The sequence below is a fragment of the Bufo bufo genome, chromosome 6 (assembly GCF_905171765.1).
Source record: "Bufo bufo chromosome 6, aBufBuf1.1, whole genome shotgun sequence".
Taxonomy (NCBI): Eukaryota; Metazoa; Chordata; class Amphibia; order Anura; family Bufonidae; genus Bufo; species Bufo bufo.
In genome coordinates, this window is record NC_053394.1 from 257300919 (window position 1) to 257326974 (window position 26056).

The 26056-nt window shown below is 40.2% G+C and overlaps 1 protein-coding gene across 14 annotated transcripts in view; it reads right to left on the minus strand.

Annotated features, from left to right (window-relative positions):
* COL13A1 (collagen type XIII alpha 1 chain) overlaps positions 1-26056 on the minus strand; it is a 263539-nt gene that overhangs the window by 166351 nt on the left and 71132 nt on the right. For 11 of the 14 annotated variants that reach the window (XM_040436363.1, XM_040436359.1, XM_040436361.1 and 8 more), the window contains exon 3: positions 10228-10272. The exons of the other annotated variants lie outside the window; for them this stretch is intronic. In XM_040436363.1, the coding sequence (XP_040292297.1) occupies positions 10228-10272 (45 nt within the window). The remainder of the gene's footprint in view (positions 1-10227; positions 10273-26056) is intronic. 14 annotated transcript variants of the gene reach the window in all.

A 26056-nucleotide genomic window follows, 5' to 3' on the forward strand; every position in this document is an offset into this window, starting at 1 on the left:
ATATTGGGTATGTCTTTGTTGTTTGTGAGTGAGCAACATTATAGGTATATGTTCTGGTAAATATACATATCCGGATTTGTTGTTTGAGGCCTGTTTTGGTTTTGTGCTATTATATTATCCAGTAAGTCTCATAGGTCAAGTAAAAGAATGCTGGGCCCCTACTGCGATGCATTGGCTTCAAATAGAAACCTCCTTTGTTCCACGACATTTTCTCAAAGCACTGCTGGCAGCACGACTCCCCACAAATTACCCTTAGACACCATGCATACGGCCTTGTCAATATGGCACTCCACTTTACAGTGCCTCAAATATTTTGTCCCCATATATCCCACTGTTCGCATTAACTGTACATATCCCTGGCTTATTCGGAACCTTAGGTGACTAGGGGAATGGGGGACCTTGGCAAGTTGTTTTATGATGTCAATTTGGTTTCCTTTGATTCATTACATCAGTCCCTCATTCTCCTTCATTCTCCTCAACTTTTGGTTTTATCAGTACTTCCAGATTTTCTCCAGATTTTCTTGCAATCTGTCAGTTCCCCCTGACTTTTTTCATCTAGATCCATGGGCATGCCTCGCATACACTTTTGTCTATAGCTTACATATCCCTATGCTTTATATTGCCGGACGCTAAACCATATTTTATTTTTAAAATGGGAGGAAGAGTTTAGGGACACTTATCCGATATTTGACTGACATGATGGCTTTTTCTGGGCTGTAGCTGGCTCAAGTTGTATTAACCATGCAGAATAAAACTGCAAGACTTAAGTTAGATTGTAGCTAAACCCGTTTAGGCTACCTTACATAATCCCTGGTTATGACCATCTCTGCTGGTGTACCTGTGGGGAAAGGGGAACTTTGGCTCATATGTGGTGGTTCTGCCCCCTTATTCTCTCTTTTTGGCAAGATGTCTCTGATCTCCTATTTTGCATTTTGGAAATACGAATTGTTCCTTCACCTGCGTTGGCAGTACTGTGTTTAAGCCTACTTCTGTTCCCTATAAATCTAGATGGTTGGTTGCCAACATCTGTACGGCTGCCCGGAAGGTCATTGCTAGGACATGGAAACTGCCGCTCACACCTGTTGTATCTAAGTTACCTAATTTAATCAACCAATATACAGTGTGCAATACAAACTCATATACACTTCTAACCCCCCTTTTAAAGCCAAAATCTATTTTTGATGGGAAATGTGGATTACTGGACCTTATGCTATCACACTACCCAATTCAATCTTGTAATTATACTTGGTGTACAACCTCCTTACAACTATAATAATACTCCCTGTCCCTTCCCCTCAGCCTGATGCATGACAGACAAATTATACACTGCTTACTCATTGTTCCTGTTTGGCTAAAAGTATGGATTTTAACTTTACAGTATTTTGGTTCTATTTCTTATTGTTTGCCACTTTCTTTCAGAGCTTGTATTCTGCTATGTGCTGATACAACGTATCCTGCTCTGTATATCTCTTTGTCAAAATATTAACAAAAATTTAAGTGTAAGAAAAGAAGCAGCAGATATCTGCATAGGGCCCGCGTCAGCACCGGAAGAAGAAGGTAGCAGTTTGCTCCCGCTCCACCATTCAGCCCCCGGCACTCTACAGCAGCTGCACGATCTCAAACATTGTGCTGCTGATCTGTGTAGGAGGAGGAGCTGGGAATCAGCATCTGCTCCTCCTCCTTCTCTTACATAGCAGCATGATGTGTCACAGTATCCTGCTTCTCCTGGAAAAATCAGATCATCGGAGAAACCAAGTGAGTATTTACAGTTTTTTTTTTTTTTTTTTCACTTCCTGTGAATGGGGCACATATCTAGGGAGTTACTGTGAAGGGGGCACATACCTTGGCATATCTACTGTTAGGGGGCACTTATCTTGGCATATCTACTGTGAAGGGGACACATATCTTGGCATAACTACTGTAAGGGAGCACATATCTGGGCATAACTATTATGAGAGGGCATGAATCTGGGCATAACTACTGTGAGGTGTCATACTGTGAAGGGGGCACATATCTGGCCATAGCTTTGGTAAAGGGGGCACATGTGAACATTACTACTGTGAGGGGCACAATGTAGGCATTACTTCCGTGAAAGGGACACAGTGTGGACATAACTACTGTGAAGGGGCACATCTGGGCATTACGACTCTGTGCCAGCACAAGAGGGGAATAATTACACCTCAGCTTTCACTTAATAGTAGCTGGTGGCTCTGTGATCTGTAATGAAGCCACAGGAAAGCCCAACAGACTAGGTGCCAGTACAGAGTGTGAGCAGCCAATCAGGGAAGGCTTGCTGAACATCAGCATCATAAGCATAAAGTGGGGCAAAGTGCCTCAGCTCAGCAACCCTCTCCCGATCTGCAGTATATTCAATGTCTGTAGTATCTCTTTAGAGGGTGTACAGTCGAAAACGGAATACTGTGAGTAGACCTGAGGGACTAAAATACTGGCTAGGTGAAAGACAGTAGGTGCTTACATAGAAACATAGAATGTGTCGGCAGATAAGAACCATTTGGCCCATCTAGTCTGCCCAATATATCTGAATCCTATGAATAGTCCCTGGCCCTATCTTATATGAAGGATAGCCTTATGCCTATCCCATGCATGCTTAAACCCCTTCACTGTATTTGCAGCTACCACTTCTGCAGGAAGGCTATTCCATGCATCCACTACTCTCTCAGTAAAGTAATACTTCCTTATATTACTTTTAAACCTTTGCCCCTCTAATTTAAAACTGTGTCCTCTTGTGGTAGTTTTTCTTCTTTTAAATATGCTCTCCTCCTTTACCGAGTTGATTCCCTTTATGTATTTAAAAGTTTCTATCATATCCCCTCTGTCTCTTCTTTCTTCCAAGCTATACATGTTAAGGTCCTTTAACCTTTCCTGGTAAGTTTTATCCTGCAATCCATGTACTAGTTTAGTAGCTCTTCTCTGAACTCTCTCTAGAGTATCTATATCCTTCTGGAGATATGGCCTCCAGTACTGCGCACAATACTCCAAGTGAGGTCTCACCAGTGTTCTGTACAGCGGCATAAGCACTTCACTCTTTCTACTGCTTATACCTCTCCCTATACATCCAAGCATTCTGCTTGGTGCTTAAGGACTAACTCACATATATCCACTCTGTCGCATGTTCTATTGTATTTGGCATCATCTATAATACATGCAGTGTCATTGACACGTGCGTAGTGCAAAATACCACAAGGTGCACACTGAGACTTTATCACCCAAGGGCCCACATGAACCCGGAGCTGGCCCTGACGGTGCATTACTTGAAATGATTATATTACAGTAGAGAGACTGATCAAAGAGCTCCGAAGATTCCCCCGGAAATTACACTAATGCCTGACTGATCTGACCCCTGCCAATCCCTCAGTGTGGACAACTAGATTTTTTTTTTTTTTTCTGGACAACCAATTGCAGAAAACCAGTATTTTTTAATGAGCACATTTGAAAACAGCTCAAAATACTGATATGAACATGTTAAACGGGTTCTCCTGGAATGATAACATTTTTGCAAGTGACAGCAGCCTGCCTCTCTGACCAGAAGATTACCTGTTCTATGCCATTGAAGACCTCTGCGCTGCCTCTGGTGTCTCCATGTCACACATCTGGTACAGCATAGACCTGGTCACATGGTCCACTGCAGCCGATGACTGGCCATATCACCACTGAAGCCAGTCACTGGCTGCAGCTGAGCATGTGACAATTCCCATGCAATCAGATATCAACACTTCTCAGACTGGAATGTGGAGACATCCAAGGAAGTGCAGAGGGACGGAGCTATGGGGAGCAAGTAAGTATGAATCTTCTAGTCAGACAGGCATGTTGCTGGCACTTAAGAAAATCTCATTATCCCCAGAGAGTTTCCTTAAAGGGAACCTGTCATCAACTTTATGCTGACCGTACTGAGGGCAGTATAAAGTAGTGACAAAAATGCTAATTTCAGCGGTGTATCACACATCAGCTAAAAGGAAGTGGTTGCTGAGAACCAGCATCTTAATCATTGCAGCCCAGGCCTTGAAAAGAGTCACATCTAACTGAGAAGAGTCCTGGTTATTCATAATCTCCTGTTCTCCACCACCTGCTGAGGATTGGCAGTTCTCTCCTAGAGAGAAAGGGAGAAAACTAGGTAGAAGACTGTCAGACATCAGCAGGTGGGCAGGAGAGCAGGAATCCATGAATAACCAGGACTCTTCCCAGGTAGATTTGACTCTTTTCAAGGCCTGGGCTGCAATGATTATGATGCTGGTTCTCGTCAACCACTTACTATTAGCTGATGTTTGAAACGCCACTGAAATCAGCATTTCTGTCACTACTTTATACTGCCCTCAGTACGGTCAGCATAAAGTTGATGGCAGGTTCCCTTTAAGACCAATCACTGAACTGTGAAATAATAATAATTATAATCTCAATAAAATGTTACAAACTTTTCCAGCTTTAAAAGAAAAAAAATAAGAAAAAAAATCAGACACATCAAATAAAATACCCTATTTTTATAGGCTGTCCAAGAATTTATAGCTGGTTGGAAACCTTGTGATCTCCTTTTATCTCCAAGGCAGCATGGTTGCTCCAAATATGATCAATGACTGACCATGGGGTCATCTAGAAAAGCCTGAGTAGTGCTGACAGGAGGTGTAATGTGTTGACATGGATCCGTGATTGCATATCTTGTTTGTGGACACATTACAGATAAGCAGACCATGGAATACAGCAGCCACAGTCCCTAAAATCACTGTGTACAATACATTACAAAGTGTGAGGACATACAAAATTAAAGTGGTTGGCTGATCAGTACAGCCTTTGTTCATTTTCCCTATTAGGCTCAGTTCAGACCTGAGCGTTCTGAAAGGAGCGCTCTGTATGCGCGATTGTACGGGCGTTTACAATCGCGCATACAGAGACAAGCGTACACACAGTGTCTATGTACGGGAACGCGCGACAAGCGCCCAAAAAAACGCTCCTGTACTTGTTTGAGCGTCGGGCGTTTTACAGCGCGATTGTACGCGCTGTAAAACGCCCAGGTGAGACCCATTCCCATAGGGAAGCATTGGTTTCTCCTTGTTGAGCGTTTTACAGCGCGTAGAAACGCGCTGTAAAACGCTCAGGTCTGAACTGAGCCTTAGGCTGGGTTCAGACCTGAGCGCATTGTATATGCGCGTTTAACGCGCGTTTTTGTCGCGCGTTTTTATGTGCGTTTTTTTCGCAATAGTAAACGCTCGTTTGACGCGCGTTTGTGTGATTGACTGCAGTGTCCTATGGCCACAAACGCGCGTCAAAACGCCCCAAAGAAGCTCAAGAACTTGTTTGAGCGTAGGGCGTTTTTCAGCGCGTTCAAACGCGCTGTAAAACGCTCAAGTGAGAACCAGGGCCATAGGGAAGCATTGGTTTTCATGTGTTGAGCGTTTTACAGCGCGTTTGAACGCGCTGTAAAACGCTCAGGTCTGAACCCAGCCTTAGGGCATTTGGATGTAAAACCTAGAAGACATCTCACTACGAGCAAGAACTGACAACTATTCCATTTCATGTAAAACATCATACCCACACAAGCAATATCACCCAATGGTAATATCTGATCATTGATGACCAGAGCTAGATCTGTGGTGATCAAATACTTGTTGGTCCCAAAATTGACGGTGCCCTCATGACAGATGAACTATAATTTGTTAATGCAAAACAGTTTTAAGCTTAATATGCTTTATGTGGGAATAAATTCTTATCCTGGTTCTGTCCACCGTGTCTTTTATTGCGGTAATAACTTGGAAACGAATAAATGTTGCATTGTATGATTTGATAACAGATGTCAAGCTGGTATCTGTCATAACTGAATGGGGCTAATTGTCTGGTTTTCTGTCAGCAATGGCCAGTATTAGCATGCATGCATTTTGTCAGACTTTTAGACCTAAATCTCATAACACATCTTAGCTTTAAACATCTACTAATTGCCAGGGGACCTTCTAAAATAAAGGATGTAAATGATTATACATTTCAAGTCCAACACAAACTTTTATAAGCCAGATATCTATCAGACAGCAGCGTGCTATAAAACACAGTAGTCTGATAGAGTACTAGTATTAATATTACTAGAGTCATGTCTTCTCCATCAGCATTTATGAGAAGCAATGAGCTTAAAGGGGTTTACTATGGTTTTTAACAGATATGCCCATATAGTTCCTTACTTCATGTATATCTCTTTTTTTTTGTTGCAATTTGGACTCTCCTCTTGACTTGTTCTCACCATGTAAACAAACTATTTTGGTTTGCTACCATTCTGTATGTAGCACTTCCTGTTGCTGCATCCAACCAAAGCCATGATGCACTTCTCCTTTCTCTGCCACAGCTTCAGCCCCATCCCTAACAACTCTCAGCTAGTTTATAGCTCCTCCCACCCAGCTAGTTACATAGACACTCCCTATCACTGTCCCTAACAACTCTCAGCTAGTTTATAGCTCCTCCCACCCAGCTAGTTACATAGACACTCCCTATCACTGTCCCTAACAATACCCAGCTAGTTTATAGCTCATCCCACTCAGCTAGTTACATAGACACTCCCTATCACCGACCCAACAATGCCCAGCTAGTTACATAGACACTCCCCTATCACTGCCCCTAACAATGCTCATCTACTTTATAGCTCCTCCCACCCAGCTAGTTACATAGACACCCCCTTTCACTGCCCTTAACAAAACCCAGCTATTTTATAGCTCCTCCCACCCGGCTATTTACATAGACACTCCCTATCACCGCCCCAACAATGCCCAGCTAGTTACATAGACACTCCCCTATCACTGCCCCTAACAATGCTCATCTACTCTATAGCTCCTCCAACCCAGCTAGTTACATAGACATTCCCTATCACTGCCCCTAACAATGCCCAGCTAGTTGCATAGACATTCCCTATCACCGCCCCAACAATGCCCAGCTAGTTACATAGACACTCCCCTATCACTGTCCCTGTTGCTGCTTTCTGACACCCATAGACATAACATCACAGTAAATAAGAAAGAGCTACATGGATAAAGTCATTCGACCACAGCCCAGAAGGGAAGATAGGACCAAAAAAGATCAAAGAAATACATTGCAAAATTACAGCTACCTTCATAAATGATTATTTTAAAGGATGTTGATGCAAACTGGAAAACCACTTTAAGAATCCTTGACAATGAATGCAAATTAGGTAAAAATCAGGATGTAAAGTTAATCGTTCCACATATTTCCAGTTATGGATATTTCTAATTTCATGATGGAAATATTCTTAATGTAATAAATGAATAAAATGATATGTTCCATTATATGAGGTAATTAAGCAAATCTAGAACTTCACAATGCTACTTTATAACAGAGGTTATAGTAAAACATGTGGTGGACCATAATTCAATATACAATAGAAGGCGGGTACCACCGTTTTGTAGATGTCAGTCTGCACTTATGTAAGATCAGGAGTCATAGGGTAAATTCTCTAAACATTATAAGCAAGGAAAAGCACTGTAAAACTCCCTCCTGACCCCGAGTCTTTTCTCCTCTGTACCGTTATGTTTCTCTTCATTCTCACGTCTACCCATGTGTTCCGGCAGGCAGTACACAGAGTGCTAGTGTCAAATGAGTCAATTGTAATGGCATAATGACAGCTCTGTTGCTGTTTCTCTACTTTAGGAAGGCAAATAAGGAGGATTCAAGCAGAGCTGTTCAGACGATTTGTTAACATTGAGAAATTCCAGAGTAAGTCTCCTATGAGAGTTTAGAGGGCCAAAAACACCATTTTACGGTTGTCTATTCCCTTACCTTACACAGAAGTAAGAGGGTAAAATCCATGCTCCTTGACAAACTTTATCGTGATGTATGGCTTTTAACCCCTTCCTAACCATTTCTGTTTTTTTATTTTTATTATTACTTTCTGCCTTACTGGCGCCATAACTTTTTCCATTTTCCATTCACATAGCTGTATAAAGACTTGTTTTTTGTGGGACAAGTTGCACTTTCTAATGGCACCATTTAATATAAAAAAAAATCCAAAATGGAATGGAATTGGAAAATTAAAATGCAATTCTGCCTTAGTTTTATGGGTTTTGTTTTTATGGCATTCTTTATGAGATAAAATTGACCCATTACAGTATGATTTTATTTGGAAAAAATATATAAAAAATAGTTGTATTGTCATATTCTAACCCCCATAACATTTTAATATTTACACTTACAGAGCAGTGTGAGGGCTCATTTTTTGCCATTTTGGACTGTTTAGGACTTTTACACTGTTCACCATACAATAAAAATATATATAATTTTAGTAAGGCATTTTGGGATGCAGTGATGCTAATAATCTTTATTATTTTGTTGTTTATTGTTAATAGAATTTTTATATTTTTTCATGTTTTTAATTTTTTTTACTTGTTTTAAGTCCCCATAGGGAACTTTAACAAGCGATTGCCTTATCGCTTCTCTCATAGATTGCAATGATTTAACACTGCAGTCTATGGGAGAATCACTATGTTCTTATGGGGCCCTGCCACAGCGGGGCTCCACAGGAACTTTGCTTTGGCAGGCTTCAGAGCTTTCAGAAGGCCTGAGGCTTCCATAGCAACTGGATAGCTCACTCGATCTTGGTGTAGACAATGACTATGTAAAACAGCAGAAACCTGGCAGCTACGGCACCACTTCAGCTTCTGAGTGGGCACCATCTTGAAAACCTGAGGTTGTCTGACATTTAAAAATCTTCCCAGAGGCCCTAAATGTGATAACTAACAGCTTAATGTCCTGCTTTTTTAGTGCTGCTGCTCCAGTCCTCAGCTTTGGTCTGTATTCAGGCTGAAGCAGTGATTTAGCTGTATACAGCACTTGACCATTAGAGCCAATCACTGGCCTCAATGGTATACAGCATGACACTGCTGAGGTCAGTGATTAGCTGCAGCAGTCATGTGCTGTATGCTGTTACATTCCAGGCTAAAAATTATATACGTCTTTCACCACTTATAAGTTTTAAGGTGTAACGGTTGCCAGAACCACAAGACAAAGTTATATGCAGAAATCACCATATGCACTCCAAATATAGAATTGCATAATGTGGAAGTTTATAATTGAAGTGCATACGATGACTTCCACACACAACTTTATTTTGTGGTTATGCTATGTATACTGTTACTGTATATCACCACTGCAGCCTGTAAACACAGACCAGAGTTGAGGTCCATTTAGGGGCTTTGGCGAGATTTAAGTTGGACAACCCCTTTAAAATAACTAGTTGCAGAAGGAGCATCCCCCACTGTTATATCTTCAACAGAAGACTTAAGATGTTAAGTTCAAGCCCTTTGGTTAGATCCCTTCCATTTATCCTCTTTCAACTGAGAAAGGAAGTAATCAGGACTAAATTAACCTCTGAGTTTTCTGCACAATTTCTGCAAGACTGTTTGCTTCAGGAACATGCAAAAAATCCCTTAGACTGACAAATAGTGTCAGCAAATTTTATTTTTTTTTACTTTTGGTCAATTATTTAGACCTCAATAAGGTTTTCTAGGTAAATGCAATTTGCATTGGTCTTCTCTGCAAATTTGATGTACCATAAGTATGGATTTTGGAATTCAACGTGAATACGATGGAACACAGATATAATAATATACCATACATTGATAAAGAGGTTATGCAAGCTAAATATATTGATGACCTATCCTCAGAAGTGCAGGGTAATTACAAGTACTTGGTCCATTTACTTGAATAAGGGTAGGTTATCAGTATATACGGTATACACAACCCCTTTAATTCTATTAAAATAAAATATAGCTTAATATAAATACATATTACTCAGATTTAGCTTAATTTGTTGTTCAGCTGTTTTACTGCTATTTTTTTTCTTTTTGAAAATATTACATGTGAATTTCATGGAAGCCTTATGCAAGCTACAAAGGATCTTTATTGCAAAGCTGGAATTAATAAATATATGAGTTTGGGAGATCAGATATGTTCATAATTTGTTACTTTCTGCAGAGCATGCATCATTGATCCAGTACATCTGGATACAATAATTCACTAAAATATGCCCTGTTATTTTTTTTATTTAAAATGGTAGTACACCTACCTTGTGTACCCAAAATCAGTATACATTTAAAATGCTGCACAGCTCATTCATATTTGTTCACTAAAAAGGAGCATACAGTACTAATAATACAAAACATAATAACAATGAAAAAACAAATATATCGATACTGTCCCAGTTACCATAAAGAAAACATACAGTACCTGACTCCCCATTTTGTCCTCTTTTGCCCCTTGCTCCGGGAGGACCTGGTTTGAGAAAATTAAACCAGTTAGGGAGTAGGAGAAGGAAATGTTTTATGGAAAATTTGATGGAGATGATGGATGGTAAGTGATAGATGTCAAATCAAATGGATCATCATAGCACTGACGTTTATAGCCAAATTAACATGGAGCACATATATGTAGATTGCAGATATGAATATTGCACATTTCTGTCATATTGACATGCAATAAATATACCAGACATAGCAAGCAAATGATAGCTAAATGAAGATCAATATTTGGATTCTTTATAGACTTGCCATGATTCAATGGAATATCCCATTATAAAAGAGATGAAAGGGGCTTTTTGTGATGGGAAAAACTAATTTTCCCTTTTCTCTCTATGTAATTATCGAGCACAAACTGATGTCACAATGATGAATTATTGGGTTGTCAGTGTAGCCCCAAAATAAGTCTTGTTTCCAATAATGATCCACTTATAGGGGGAACCTGTTAGAAAATGATATATTTACAACTACTATTATCTATTCATGGCAAAATAACACTTTACTATCATGAGAATTATTTTTGAAGAACCTGGTTTGAACATCGACTTGTAAGCATATTTGATCCATATTGATTATAGTATGATCCTATCCAATTGACCCAATATATGAATGAACAAACTGACTTACAGTACAATCCTGACTATCACGAGTCAGGGATAGTTGTTGATACTTTCTATGTAGACGGCCTTCACTGATTGCCACATAAATTTCATTTTTTACCAGATACAACCCTATGTTTTTGGTAGTACCAGTATCTGGTACTGTAGGCCCAAGTGCAAGCGAATGCCAATGGCAAAGCAACATATCAAAACTTCTGTAAAGAGAGATGGGAAATCACTTGGCAACACACCCAAAGCTGCACAAACTTAGACATATAACATGTGCCTTCCTACAATTCTTGCCATGGCTGGCCACATAACAGCTACCTGTCTTACCAGCTGTCTGTCTTGACTCAAATTCTAGATTCAGTGGACATCTTAAATCTTTACTACCCAGCTTCCTAGGGTATTGAGCTTTTGGACAGGTGTCATTTTTTTTATTTTCATTCAAGGCACATAGGCTTGTGTGAAATACCATGGCAGATGGATTAATCATACCTGCTGAATATATCAGTATTTGGGGGGTACTATCTCTCCTTGGAGAGAACGCCTTAATCGGCGTGAGGAAGATCATAGGCCATACATGCTTCTCTGGAACTCAAGGATGAAAGGGATGCAAATGAGCTCCTAACAAGCTCTGCCTCTAATGCCACCAAATGTAAGGCAGCTATCCTATAAGTCAATGTTTGACCCTTTACATAGGCCTTGAGACATGACCTGGATATTAAATAAGCCAGCAATCACCCCAAAACAGCTGTTTTCAAATGAGGTGTTGGCTTAATTAATATCCAAGTCATGTCAGAAGGCCTAGTTTAAGGGTTGAACATTGACTTATAGGATAGCTGCCTTACATCTGGTGGTATTAGGGGCAGAGCTTGTTAGGAGCTCATTTGCATCCCTTTCTCCCCAATATATGAGGAGTAACAGATATAATGAATCAGATACATTTCCCTGTGACTCCTACATTGCTGTCAGATTTGTAAACAGTCTAGATGCAAGACCCGATCTTATGCAATCTGGCAGCTCCATAGGAATTCCCAGCTGCTGTCTGTAGTAGGTGGCACTTCTAGCAGCAGATCATAAAATACACACCACTTGTAACCACACTCACCCAAGTAGAGCACAACATGACTCTGTAACTTCAATTAACTACAGAAACTTGGCCAAGCATGGCTTGTTTCATACCAGCTAGTAAGAATACATCACATTATTGAATGTTTTTAAAGGAACAATCACTGCAGTCCGTTCAGAGCTAAAATGTAATGCAGACACAATTGTATCCCAAGTCACTGTAGTAATACATGTGATACATGGCAAGCATTGGTTCCATTCAGTGGTCGTGAATGCCATGTTTATTGGACTATATTAGTAAAAAATCACAATAGAGAAAAAAAGTTCACAAAAGAAAAAAGACAAAGAAGGACAGAGAAGAATTGGCATTCCACACATCCCACCAGTATAGATGCACAAATCTGGACTACAGAATACAGTAAGTCCATGTATGTTGACCCAAGTGTTCATTGTACAACAGTTTCTCAAATTTTTCCAAGCATCCTCCTGACCTATTCATTGTGTTAGTACCTATATTACAAAGGGAGTATAGTCCTGTTTTTTGGACTCTATACACCACAATATATACAGCTGACATTCACAGTGAACTCAATGTACCATCAATTAATCCTGTTTTTTCACATATTAACTAATTAGGGAATCCCTCAAGATCCATTTTTTTGCAGTTGCAGGTTTTTGTAGAAAAAAAGGAATGCATCTGCATATGCTTGCCATGGAATAAAAAAAAGTAGACTATGCCGCATACTAGCCGAAAGAACAGCATGGATATGGAGGTTACTAGGCCATGAAATTTGCAATATAGATGCTGCCAACTGTGACACAGTGAGAGGTTTGGTCTGGAAAAACAAGTATTTTCCTCCCAGTGCTGCTGGGATGATTTACAGCCAGGTGAGGTCAAAAACTGGACCGGATTTTAAGTGCCGGTCCAGGTTTTGGTCCAGGTTTTGGCAGCACCTGACTGTACTTAAATAGGCAGCTGGGCTCAGAAGCCAGGTCTCTGTGTTGGGATCTGGGAGCCATGTGTCTGGATGAAGGCTTGCTATCTGTGTGGCATGAAAACAGGTTGGTGCTGCTATGGTCAAGGACTCTTTGAGGCAGAATTGCCGCATGGTGTGAATTACCACCAACACCGCAAGGTGACTTTTTGCTTGATTATGACTGCTTGTTTTGTCACTTGCCTAAAGTGTGAAAACACTGAACTGTTTGATCCAAAGAACTTGTTGTTGCCTCTATACTGCATCCGCTAATCCTGTCTACCAGAGCGAAACCCCACACAACATTTGAGTGGGGCTGTAGATGTCCAAATCTTTGCTGGCTTGATACATTTTTACAACACATTATACACTGCTCGTATTTATGTTTTGGGACCACTCTGTAATTCAGCAGCAGTGGTCGTGCTTGTACAATATGGAAAAAAGCGAAGACCTCTGGCGACTGGGACCTCGGCGGTGCACATAAGCCAGCACTTTCAGCACCCCTCTTTGAACAGGATGTTACAGTAAAAAAAATGGAGTTAGCACACTGAATACGGCTACAAAAATGTTACTACACTTAAAGGGTTATTCTGGTTTCCTTATAATGATGACCTACCCTTTCAGATTGGTGAAGGTCTGACTCTCGACAGACTCATGATCAGCTGTTTGAAGGAGTTGTGGCACTAGTGCAAGCGCTGCATTGTCTTCAATGTTTATCTGCACGCCATCTATGTAGTGGTGGTGCAGGTTAATTACAGCTTGCTCTCGCATTCATTTGGGTGGCTGCAATTGCCCTGTACCACCACTACATGGAAGGCGTGCAGGTAAACATTGAAGAGGATGCATTTTTTGAACTAGTGCCAGAGCCTCTTCAAACAGCTGATTGGCGAAGATCTCCACCAATCTGAAATTGATGACTTATCGCAAGAATAGGTTATCAATTACATGAAACAAGAATACCCCTTTAATTAAAAATGCAATACCCTATATAGTATTAAGCTGATGGGTTAAACACAGAGGTGATTTAAAACCCGTTAAAAATTTGCAGAGGAGTTTAAAGCAAATATATTATTTTACCCTCAAAGATGTGATCTTTTGTTAAAATGTGCAAAATCTCCTGCCAAGGAGCAATCGCACCGTCTCCTCCTCACTGTTTCCATTACATAGAAAATGAACGAAGGCACAGATGTAAAACAGAATAAAACACTTCACTTCTCTAGAGCTGTTCCTCACAGAGGTCACTGAAACATTTAAAACAATTTGCTTCCATAAAACGACTATCTGTTGGACAAATAAAACTCTTATGTACGGCTCTGGTGTTACTTACCTTATTGCTGGTATATTTATGCAGCTGTGTGTATTTTATATGTAGAGTTCTGAGGGTCACGATTTATAGTGTTTTTCTCCTATAGAAATTATTTTCACGTCTTCAGAAATCAGTAAAGGATTTTTGTTTGCAAAGAATATGAACAATGCCTTCCATCCACTGTATAGTTTCTGGCACCAGCAGCTGCCCGAAACAGCTGATCAGTAGTGGTGGTGTCAGACAGCCACCCAACAATCTAACACTGACGACCTATTCGGAGGATAGGCCGTCAATACCTACGTAAATATAGACCTTCTAGGTATATTCCTTGTTTTTGGGCCATGATGAAAGATGAATGTAAAACATTCTGACAGTAGTTGGTAACTAATGGTCACCAAGATGTCTGTGTTTGGTGGAACATTAATTGCATTACAGTAGATGATGTGGACAAATAGACAAAATGGTTCACAGGACTGTACAGCAGTAGAGAATATAGTATAGAACTTTTCTGTTACTTTTCTGTTTATATCCATGTTTTAGAGGCACTTAAAAAGGATCTATGTCTGTTTTAGCAAATTTATGTATTCGTCATGAGATTACAATCCTGGAGCATCTTTTTTTTAGAACTTTGGCCTAGATTCACAATACTCTGCGCCTTGAAGTTGTCTAAACCTTTGGTGCAAGTTGTCACATCTAGGTAGAAATTTATCATCTCCATGTGCCTCTTTTTGTGGCGTTACAAGTCGCAAACCTTGTGTTGGCATCTTTTTAAAGGCCATTTGAGTCAAAATCTGCACAGCACTTTCTGAAAAGATGGTTTGTGGTGAGGGTTGTGGGCGGGCATGGCAAGAGGGTCCGTCACACTTAGCTTAATTTGGCCCTGCTTTCAGGAGCAAATAAAGACAGAAATCTATGGCAGGTCTGAGCTGCCATAGATTTCATTCTGGCGCACGGACACCCAGAGAATGCGCCTAATTTATGACGAGGAGCCTTGTCATAAATTAGTGGCATCCTCAGGAAGTGCAAGAGATTTAAAAAAACAGATTCAAATGCCAGTCTTTGATAAATCCGTTTCCTTAGTGTTCTGACATGTTTGACAACGGGGCCTGGGCTACCCGAGAAAGAATATGGGTTAGGGGTTAAAGGTTGTAGCCTAAAATGTGACTTAAACATCTGAAAGTGAGTAAGAGTTGCTTTAAAGGAGTTGTCCGAGTTACATAAAACTCAGGCAAACCCTGCAAGCAGCCTAAAATAACAAATAAATGGCTACTCACCTGTTTCCTCTGCTGTTTCTTCCTGCGATGGGCTCGGGTCCTCATTGCTGCTCTTTCTTTTTCTGGCTGCAGCTGTGATGTGCATACAGGTTACCGCTGCAGCCAATCACTGGGCTCAGCAGAGACTTCCCATGCACAGCTGACGGAAAGTCACTGCAGCAGCCAAGAAAATGACATCAACAGGGGGAGATCAAAGTGCAGCACTCGAAGAAACAGTGGTGAAAACAGATTAGTATCTATTCATTTGTTATTTTAGACCGTTTGCTGTGGTTGCTCAAGTTTTTACTTGGACAACCCCTTTACAGTTCAGGCGATCTACAGAGAAGCCAGATTTGTCATACAACCTGAACAACTGTGATAATTATGGTGCATTTAAAGCCTCCCCGTCTACATGTATAGCCTATCTAACTAATAGTAAATCTAGGCTTCTGGGTTTTTATGTTCCTCTACTGTTACTCCTAGAAATGCAGATTATACTGACAACTGGGTCTTACTATCCCTCTTGTCAAAGGTGTGTGCCTCTACACCGTCTAATACTGCCAGCACTGATTGGAAATTGTCAGACTATGTAAGGTCATACCACCAACTAGTAACACACAGTTATGAATTTATTCATACTTCTAATAGGAATAACAGAATAAAACTACAAGTTACAAGAAATGATGCTCCAAAATTCAGATTTCATGGGAAAAACAATTATTTCCTAAAACAAACATGTCAGGAGAGCGGACAGGTCCTCTTAAGGAGATCTCAGAAGGGAGTAAAAGGAGATAGAAGGACTAATGACAGTTATTGGGTGGTGAAGTAATTAGTTAGCATAGCACTCAAGAGTTAAACCTCAGTATATTTTCCCAAGAAGATTCATGTCTTAGGAAATCATCACCTTCACAAGATGATGTGTAGACAAAGCAAATAGGTAGTCTAGTGACCTTCAACCTTAATGAACGCTGAGAAGAAGAGATGAGTAGGGCATCTGTACATTCTATTGGATTTTTACTCATGCCTTGAGGTCTTAGGTATCTGAGACGTACATGAGAAAGGTGAAGAGAAACAAACAAAAGGATGAAGTAAGCCGGGCTATACACATTACCACATTTCCAAAGAAATAAAAGAAAGGGGTAGCGTTAGATACTTTTGGTAATCAGTTCCACCAATGAATCTCTATACTGGGACAAAAGGGAAGGCAATTCTCATGCATTTCTTATTTATGTACAGTATAATATTGACAGGCTATATAACAATCATAAGATTAAGAACAGATCTGACCCAGACATGGAGTGGGAAAAAGAGACTGTACAAATATTAGTGTACTGTTGGCCGAACCTGCAGAGTACAGTGGGTTCGGACAACACTCTAATGTGTATGGGGAGCTCCCTACTCTACCCTGACAAGCTGTTAGCACAAGCAAGTCTCGATTTATCAGGGCCAAAGGTTTTATCTCTGAGCCCTTGTTAGCAGTTAGATATTTTTTTCGATGAAAATACATCAAATCATAAAACTATATCACCCCAAGCTTGTCATGCCATATTCTATCATACGCTGCTCAGGTAGGGAAGTATAAGAAGCTTGAGCCAGTTAAAGCAATTTAGGCTACTGTCACACCTGCGTTTTTCTTTTCCGAAAAAAAGGTGAAAAAATTAATGCCGGATCCGTTTTTCCGAATGACACTGGAAAGATGGATCTGGCATTTCAATACATTTTTCTGACTGATCAGGGATTTTTCAGACTGATCAGGATCCTGATCAGTCGTACAAATGCCATCAGTCGGCATACGTTTTCTGGCGCCGTAACTGCTTGCCGGAACACTCTGCCGCAAGTGTGAAAGTGGCCTTAAAGGGATTATCCAAGAAAAGATATTTACCTTATCCCCAGGATAGGTCAACAGTATCAGATCTGTGGGAATGCGACATCGGGGACCCCCACCGATCAGGCCTTGAGCGCCGCAGGCTCTTACTAGGCCAATGACATCACTGTTAATGGGACTGAGCTGCAATACCAAGCACTGCCACTCTACAATGTATAGCGCTCTCCTTGGAAAGCTTCCAGGAGTCTGTATTGCTTACCATAGCCCCAGCAAATGCAGTGGCTCCCTGAAACAGCTGATCGGTGGGGATGCCTCGACTCAGACCCCCGCTGATGTGATAATGGTGACCTATCCTGAGTTCAAGTCATCATTATTTTTTCCAGAATAACCCCTATAAGTATATTCTGGGAGTAACCGTCACGTAAGGACAAAACTATGTTAACATATTGATATTTAAATAAAATGTAATGTCTGCATTTTGTTTAAACAAAAAACATATTTCCAGATAATTTACCATCTGTTTAGTTTGTTTTTCAAGGACATCAGTACTTTTCTGTCCTTGCTCTATTTGTTGCCTGGCTGCCTGGGACATAGGTGTACTAATGCAATTTTCTTGTAGAGGCGGACATCAGTTCAGCAGAGGTCACAAGCTGACAATCAAATATCAAAAGCTAAGAGAGCAACGTTAATCCCGTTATGCCATACAAATGACTTCCAGGAGGATCTCAGCGACTTGTCCAGCTCTGTGTGTGCTAAAGGCTACTAACATATCATACAGCGAGTATCACTCAACTAAGGGTCTTTTGATGTGAAAAAGGAAGGTTTATTTTACTTGTCTGCAGAGGAAATTAGTGGTTATGATCTAATGGATCCATTTAATGGCATCAAGATATAGATAGGATTATATCCTCACTAATTATATGTTTATATTGTCAGAAGGTATTAGTTACATGCTTGGAGTAGATGACTATTTCCTTTGCAATCCTTGGATATAGGGATATGCTCAAGGCTTTATGGCAGCGATATCGAGCAGTCTCCACTCTACACATAATCCTTTACCGTTCATTCATTTGCAAGCATTTGATTAATTTTATTGGAATTGCCAGCATTACAAATTGAGCCAGGTCATGTAGGATATTGAATGTCTTCTTTCAGAAAGTACCATGACCCTTAACTATACAGTTCCTGTATGAGATAATAATTTGTCCATGTCAATGTAGCCTTGGATGGTCCAGCTTTTGAGACTTTTAACTGTCAACCCCAGCTTACTGTACCTGAAAAAAATAAAATTTGCCTGCTCCCCACCATTCTGTATTGTCTCCCTGGGTTCGAGACTCCCCTCAACAGACCTCCGATCCCCAGCCTGTAAACTTCCAGAAGAACGGACCCTGTGCTGTTTGGGGACAAATCACTGCTGAGGCCAGTCATTGGCTACAGTGGTACACGTGACTTGGCCCATCCAGAAGTTTACAAGATGTAGACTGGAAGACCAATGAAGAGTGCCAAGAAGATGAAACTGAGTGGCAGGGAGCAGATCAGTATGATATATTCAAAAGGTACAGAAGACTTGGGTTGACAATTAAAAAAGTCCAAAAAAGCTAAAAAAAAAAACCTTTAATGTAAGTATATTAGGCAACGGCTTCTCAGGTTTCACTATGGCTGCAAAGTTCTCACATTTATTCTAAGATTCACTGTAAAGAATATCTGTCTTCCGCTTTAGAATATCTGTCTTCCGCTGTGTCTTTGGTAGTCACTAGGTGACAATCCGGCACCTGCCACATCTGTATGTCCCTTGCAATGTAGTACTAGGAGGTCAAGAACGCTGCTCAAATTGACCCTTGTTGCATTAATATACTGCTTGTAGACAGTGGCTTCTGGGATGCAATAATCCTAATATTAGACACACCAAGCCCTGTCTATCCAATTACTGTGCTGTAAGCCTTTATTCACATGGCTATATTACAGCTCCATGCGAATGCTGCATATTCAGCAACAACATCAGCAATGGAGCCATCAAGGGAAGCAAGCAAATTGTTCCTAAAAAAAAGAAAAAAAAAAACATACCCTGCATCTCTCCGACAGGATGTGGCCATATTTTTGGCGCTGAATATATTATTTGCTAGGAAACGGCAATAGGAATCAAGAGTACAAGTCAGCACAATACCTTAAGAGTAGACATTGCTGTATGGAAGCAGCACAGGAGATGCAAAAGAGCAGAGGGTCTAGGATAAAACCTATACCGCTCAGACACCTAATTCCCTGCATATACCTATACTGCCATACATAGGATTTTGTTTTATATTTGGAGAATACTGACTACTGAATGAACATTATATGTGAGATTTCTTCTCAGCTTAGTATTACCATTTTCAGGACTGCACCTGGCGAGCATTCGTGTTTCTTCTTAGCAGCTGAGAGTACATTCTCCAAGCAGCTTATACAATGCAGTACAGTAAAAAGGAAAGGACAAATGCGCTACCTGGAGAATGAAATTGCCTGCACTGCAATATCTTTCATCATTAATAAAAAGTGGAATTTCCAGGCCTGAAAAAAGGACCTCCTTGCACGCACAGTAATCTATAGACGATGGTTGTGAATAATGGGGAGTAATGGAGAAAACAGAATGAGCTCTGTGCATGCTTTGATCACTGCCACTTGTAAGGAGTCCATTTAGTTTATTGATCCTTTAAAGAATGCAAATGATCAATGTATATGTAAGGATTAGTGATTAGAGTAAATGGATCCATTACAACAAAGTGTATAGCATACAAAAGGCCTAAAAATGTATGTTTGTAAAGCATCGTGATAAAAGAGACAGAAATCACTGCAATGTCAACATAGAAAACTTTGGTTACAGATGATAGCTCAAGCCAGATTTCTATAGAAGAGACTCCATGAGGTTAATAATAATATATGGTGAGAATTGCCCTTAAATGACCTTGTAAAGTAAAAATTATGATCATTCCTATATTGAACAAAAATGACACTAGAGGAGCCAAATAAGGAGGGCTTAATTTGGTGATTTTTTATCCATATAGTGGACAGCATCAAGACCATGTTGGATCTAATATAACGTTACATGACCATAGTAGTTACATCTGACCACTATAGCGCCGCCCCCCGTCATTGTACCCTTCAGATGCCGTGTTCATATATGATCGCGGCATTTGAGTGTAAAAAGTGTGTAAAATGAACATTAAAAAAATATATATCAAACTTACTGCCTCCATTTGCTCGCAACGGGCCGCCAGCCGCCATTTTGATTGAAGATCTGAAGCGAAAACTCGCGCGGCTCGAGATTACGTCATCACGCTGGCCGGCGTGGTGACGTATGATACAGGATTTCTGCCGAGATCTTCAATCAAGATGGCGGCTGGAGGCCCGTCGCAAGCAGATGGAGGAGGTAAGAATGATTTTATTTTATTTTTTTTACACTATTTCAGGTTAAATCGATTCGCTAACACGAAGCACAAGGAAATTCGGCTTTGAGGCAAATCGAATTCATCCTTAACTTCGGATCGAATTCCACTTTGTGGGATTCAATTCGCTCATCTCTAGTGATCACCATATGGTCCTATACATAATACCTTGGGTAGCATAGAATGCAACATTTATAAATTGCTTGGGACTGAAAGTTAAAGGATATTTTACATAGAAGTCAGCCTCTCTAACTCCTGGGTGAAGCTGCACCTGGACACACAATGGCAGCCATTCTTCATTCTAGCTCATAGAGAAAGGTCTTAAGTGGGAACCTGCTATATACCCTACTGCACATATGCAGGGGCAAACATGTGATTTTGAAAGCACATTAGTGCCTGACGTGGTGCTGGCAATCTGTTCCCCAGAACTACTGTATATATAATTTAACCGCTTTGAGAAGACCACCCAAAATTGCAGGACGGGGAGGATTTTCTAAAGAAGATGGGTTGTAAGTAGAGATGAGCAAGTTGATCCGAATTTCAGGAAAAATTCGAATTGCACCGAATCTGAATTTCCCCCGCTTTGTGGTAACGAATCACACTTTTTCCTAAAATGGCTGCTGCACGTGTTAAGACATGGAGCAAGGAACTCTGGGAATGAGAGATCACCCACAATGCCATGCATGCATCCAATCAGCAGCCAGCCCTGTGATGTCACATCCCTATAAATAGCCTCAGCCATCTTGGATTCAGCCATTTTCCAGTGTACTTAGTGCAGGGAGAGACGTCAGCAGGCGCTAGGGACAGTGGTAGAAAAGACTTTAAAACTTTTATTTTCTGTATAGAAGTTCAGGGAAAGGATAGGGAGGAATCATTCCAAAGTATTGAAGCAGAAAAGGGTTTAGTAGGGAAGTTTACAGCCTGGGTAATAGGAACAATCCTATTACACCTTGCTGCACTGACTGGGGATCCAAATTGCCATTATACAGCTCTGTAATTCCAGCAAACAAGAGAAGAGCAGTTGATAGTCTAATGTATAAATGGCGGAGGGACTTAAATTCTCAACGGGAAGATTTTTGGGAACTGGCCATACAGGCAGAAAATAAGGTCTCAAGGAATTTTTCTCACATAATTACTCAATTTAATATACTGTACCGCCTCTACTACTCTCCCAAGATGTTAATGAAGTGTTACAAGTCTAAAGAGTTTATGTGTTTAAAATGTGGTGAGGTAGGAGCGGACGATATACAAGTATTATAGTCATGTGTAAAAATTCAAAAGTCCTGGGAAAAGGTTAATGAAAAAATAGAGGAATACCACCAGTTTAAAGTGCCAAGACAATTAAAAAAATGTATTTTGGGGGTGATGGATGGAATGGATGTCCCCCAACATTGAGAGATAGCATCTAAACTTCTATTCCAGGCCAGTAAATGTATTGTTGGACACTGGGGCGGGAGTGGTGCTCCCACGGTCAAAGAATAGGAGAGCTCCGTTAGAGTCTCGCTTGCCAGGGAGGAATTTCATTTGGTAGGTAATAAGAAAAAATATAGATTCGCTAGGTTATGGCAGAAATGGTTACTAATAAAAATTGAGCGGTCTTGGGGAGGGAGAGTAGGGACCAGGAGATGTGGGGGAGTTGGAGAGACGGGTAGATTGGGGATGGTGACTTAAAGGAGAGAGAGGAGAGGGGAGGAAGGGGAGAGAGGGGGGAAAGAAAATGTATTTTTATTTTTTCCTTTAGAAGGAGCATGTGGCGAGCAAAGGGAGGGGGGTGGTTTAAGTGTATATAAATGCAATAATTGAATAATGAACAATTTTTGTAATGGTTGCAAAAATGTTACCAATTGAATGTTTGTGAATGGTTGTAAAAACGCAATAAAGCTTTATATAAAAAAAAATATATATATTCCACCCTCGATATGTTGGACCGACTATGCGAACAGAGAAAGGCTATACATTATTTCTTGATGACCCAAGCAAACAGGAGTACTCCCCTGCGTAAGGCTACTTTCACACTCGCGTTTTGGCTTTTTATTTGTGAGATCCATCATGGGCTCTTACAAGCGGTCCAAAATGGATCAATTTTGCCCTAATGCAGTCTGAATAGAAAAGGATCCGCTCAGAATGTATCAGTTTGCCTCGATCAGTCTCCATTCCGCTCTGGAGGCGGACACCAAAACGCTGTCTGCAGCGTTTTGCTGTCTGCTTGACGACTGAGCCAAACGGATCTGTCCTGGCACACAATGTAAGTCAATGGGGACGGATCCGTCTTGGCTATGTTACAGATAATACAAACGGATCCGTTCATGATGGATGCATGTAGTTGTATTATTGTAACGAGTCCGTTTTTCCAGATCCATGATGGATCCGCCCAAAACGCGAAAGTAATGTGAAAGTAGCCTAACTTTGATATCAGCCAGTGGCAGCTCATGCGGGACACCTGCCGTTTGCTCAGGCCCTTTGAGGCGGCCACGTTATTTGTCATTCGCCAGGACTACGGGATGAACAATGTCATTCCACTGCTTCATTTCCTGTTACAGATGCTGGTAAATCTGGCTGGTCGGGGGATAGGAGATGTGGAGCCTAGATCTCACGGCCACATGAGCCCTGTGGGGGCTGAACTGGAGAAGGAGGAGGAGAACATTGGAGCATTTCTTCAAAATAGAACTTAAATTTCATTATTTCTTTTAAACTGCTTCTAGTAGTTTCTCCTGAATTACTCCAAGAAAGGGTTTACATCTACTTGAAACTTTTTCCATACGTTTGGTCCTGATATTGCAAAAAGTCATATGTCTTTATGAGTTTCACATTTCAATTTCTCTGTACTGTAAATAATTATGTATTCAAGATTTTTAAGGGTATAGTTCATAGTCATAAGGTCTACATTACTATACTTTTGAGTGCCACCAGAGATCTACGCCTCTAGAAGAAATGTTTATTTCTCTTCTTAGTAAAAGTTTTAAGGAAGTTGTGCAAATAATATTTACAACCTTTAAAGGGAATATGTCATCTGAAAATGACCTATTGTTTAAAGCATGTTTTTATGTTAAACATATTTGTAAAGAATTTTTGGTATAAAACATAAAACCATGCAGTTTTCGCATTGATCACTGAGCCTAATAATAGGCATCACTTCCTGTTCTGTACAGATCATTTTACTGCATTTTATCTACCATTACTGGCAGGATTACAATGACAGATATCACCTCTATATAGATAACACAGAATCCACATTCATAATAGGTGATATCACAGCCTATCTACACCTTCCTGAAGTCTGCACAGGTCACAGAGCATGCCTAGAAAACTCTTTCATCAAATTTAATGAGGTCCCCTCCTGTCCATTGTGTCTATGGCCCATGATGGCAATGCTATTAACAACAGCTCAGTCAAGATGGCTGCCCCCATAATCTTGTACAAGAAATAGAATAATAAGATGTGCATCTACTTTTAACTGGGAGAAAAAAAATTCAGTGACACATTTCCTTTAAGTTACTTGACAAACATGGTGCATTGCAGTCTATTATCACACCGAATGTGGATTCAAGTTGATGCATGATCAAATAGCCAATGGGAAGGCAGGGAGTTCAAAGAAAGGATTAAGGCTTGGTCACTTAATGAAGAATATATTTCTGCAACCTGGGGTGAAGACATGTTCTACAGACGCCTACCTCCCAAACATTCTCTCTGCATGGTTTCAGAGATCTTCCTAAATTCTCCAGCTGAACTAACAGATTCAGAATTCTCTCACAAAACACCAGAGCAACATGATGAAGAAATTGTTGAAAACTAAACAAAACCACAATGTGTTTGCACATAGATCAGAAAGGCTGCATAATAACAACAAACACATTGCCAAGTAATTCCAAACTGATTGCCTCAGACATTGCCTTGTCTTATTTGGAGCTACATGGTTTCAAGGAGAATTGCTTCTTGGTTTCCATTAAAATCTTTAAGACCAAAGACAACAGAACATCTGACAGGTAAAAGAGAAATGGGAATTAAACTTTATTGCTGAATATTTTTGAAACACGACTAACGGCAATTTCATTCAAGAGTCTTTTGTCTGGGCTAAGGTCATACTACGATTTTATCCATGATATATATGAAATTGCAGCAACATAGCAAATCACCCAGCCTCCTGTACCTGCTAAACTACACTACTTTATTTGTCAAAATTATAGTGGCACTTAAACACTGGTCACAACTTCCGGTCACCTTTCCGAGTAAGGTAAGATAATTAGCAATTACCGTTTTTCTTAACCATTTTTCTAAATTGCTGTACCCTTTACAAACTGTTCCTTTCTTAATCAAACAACTGAAGATAACTTGTGGATAAATTTCAAATTTGCCAAATACATCTGGTCAGTAATTAGCCATAGATAGCTCTGCACAAATGAATGTTGAGCACAGCTGAAATGGGTATAAAACCTCCCTGATGGGATACATAAAGCAGACGTTTATTTCAATCGATTGATCTCTTGAGACAAGTCTAGGAGCTCTGTGGGGCCTGGTATCTTACCTACATGCTAAATTCGAGCACCTGCTTTCCCTTTTTAAAGCCTCTATCTTGCTAATAGACATAGTGGTCACTTAGAAGGAAAGCTTTCAGGTTGCATTTTCTTTCTTCTCAAAAGGCTACTTCTAAGGGATCATCCAGAATTCCCACAGGGAAAAGAAAACAAGTCCTTTCAGACATGGCATGAAAAAAGGATCCTAGAAGCAAAACAACTCATGCATGTTGATGACTGCACATGGTTCACCCTACAGTAACTGAACTTAAAATCAAATATATTTTAGAAAGACAACCAGTTCTTTTAGATATCACAGTTTATATCTTTCTAAAAATTTAGGAAAAGTATAGGGATGGCACTCTAGTCATAGGTATTGCATGGAAAAGAGTATTTTATTAGTAATACCTGGCTGGGTTATGCCAGCTGTTGGCAATGGATATAAGTATAAAAGTAGTCTGAATAAATAATGTTAAACCTTGATACAGAATAGCGTTCTCCTGGAAGTAATATGTAGACAGTATATATCAATGCACAAATTGTGGACAATATAACAACAATGCATAAAAAGTAAAAAGTAGATTGCTGGCATAGACCAATATGTGGCTAGTCTTTGTCAGCTAATAGGTGTGTAGATAGTGACAAATCCTAGGCACATAATGACGTTCTCCTTGGAAGTATAAAATTTAGACAATAAAATATCAATGTAAAGAATAACAATGCATACAATAAATAAGGTGATGGTGATATAAAAAGTCAGATGATAGTATAAAAATCAAGTAAACCGATTGGAGGTAGGTGTA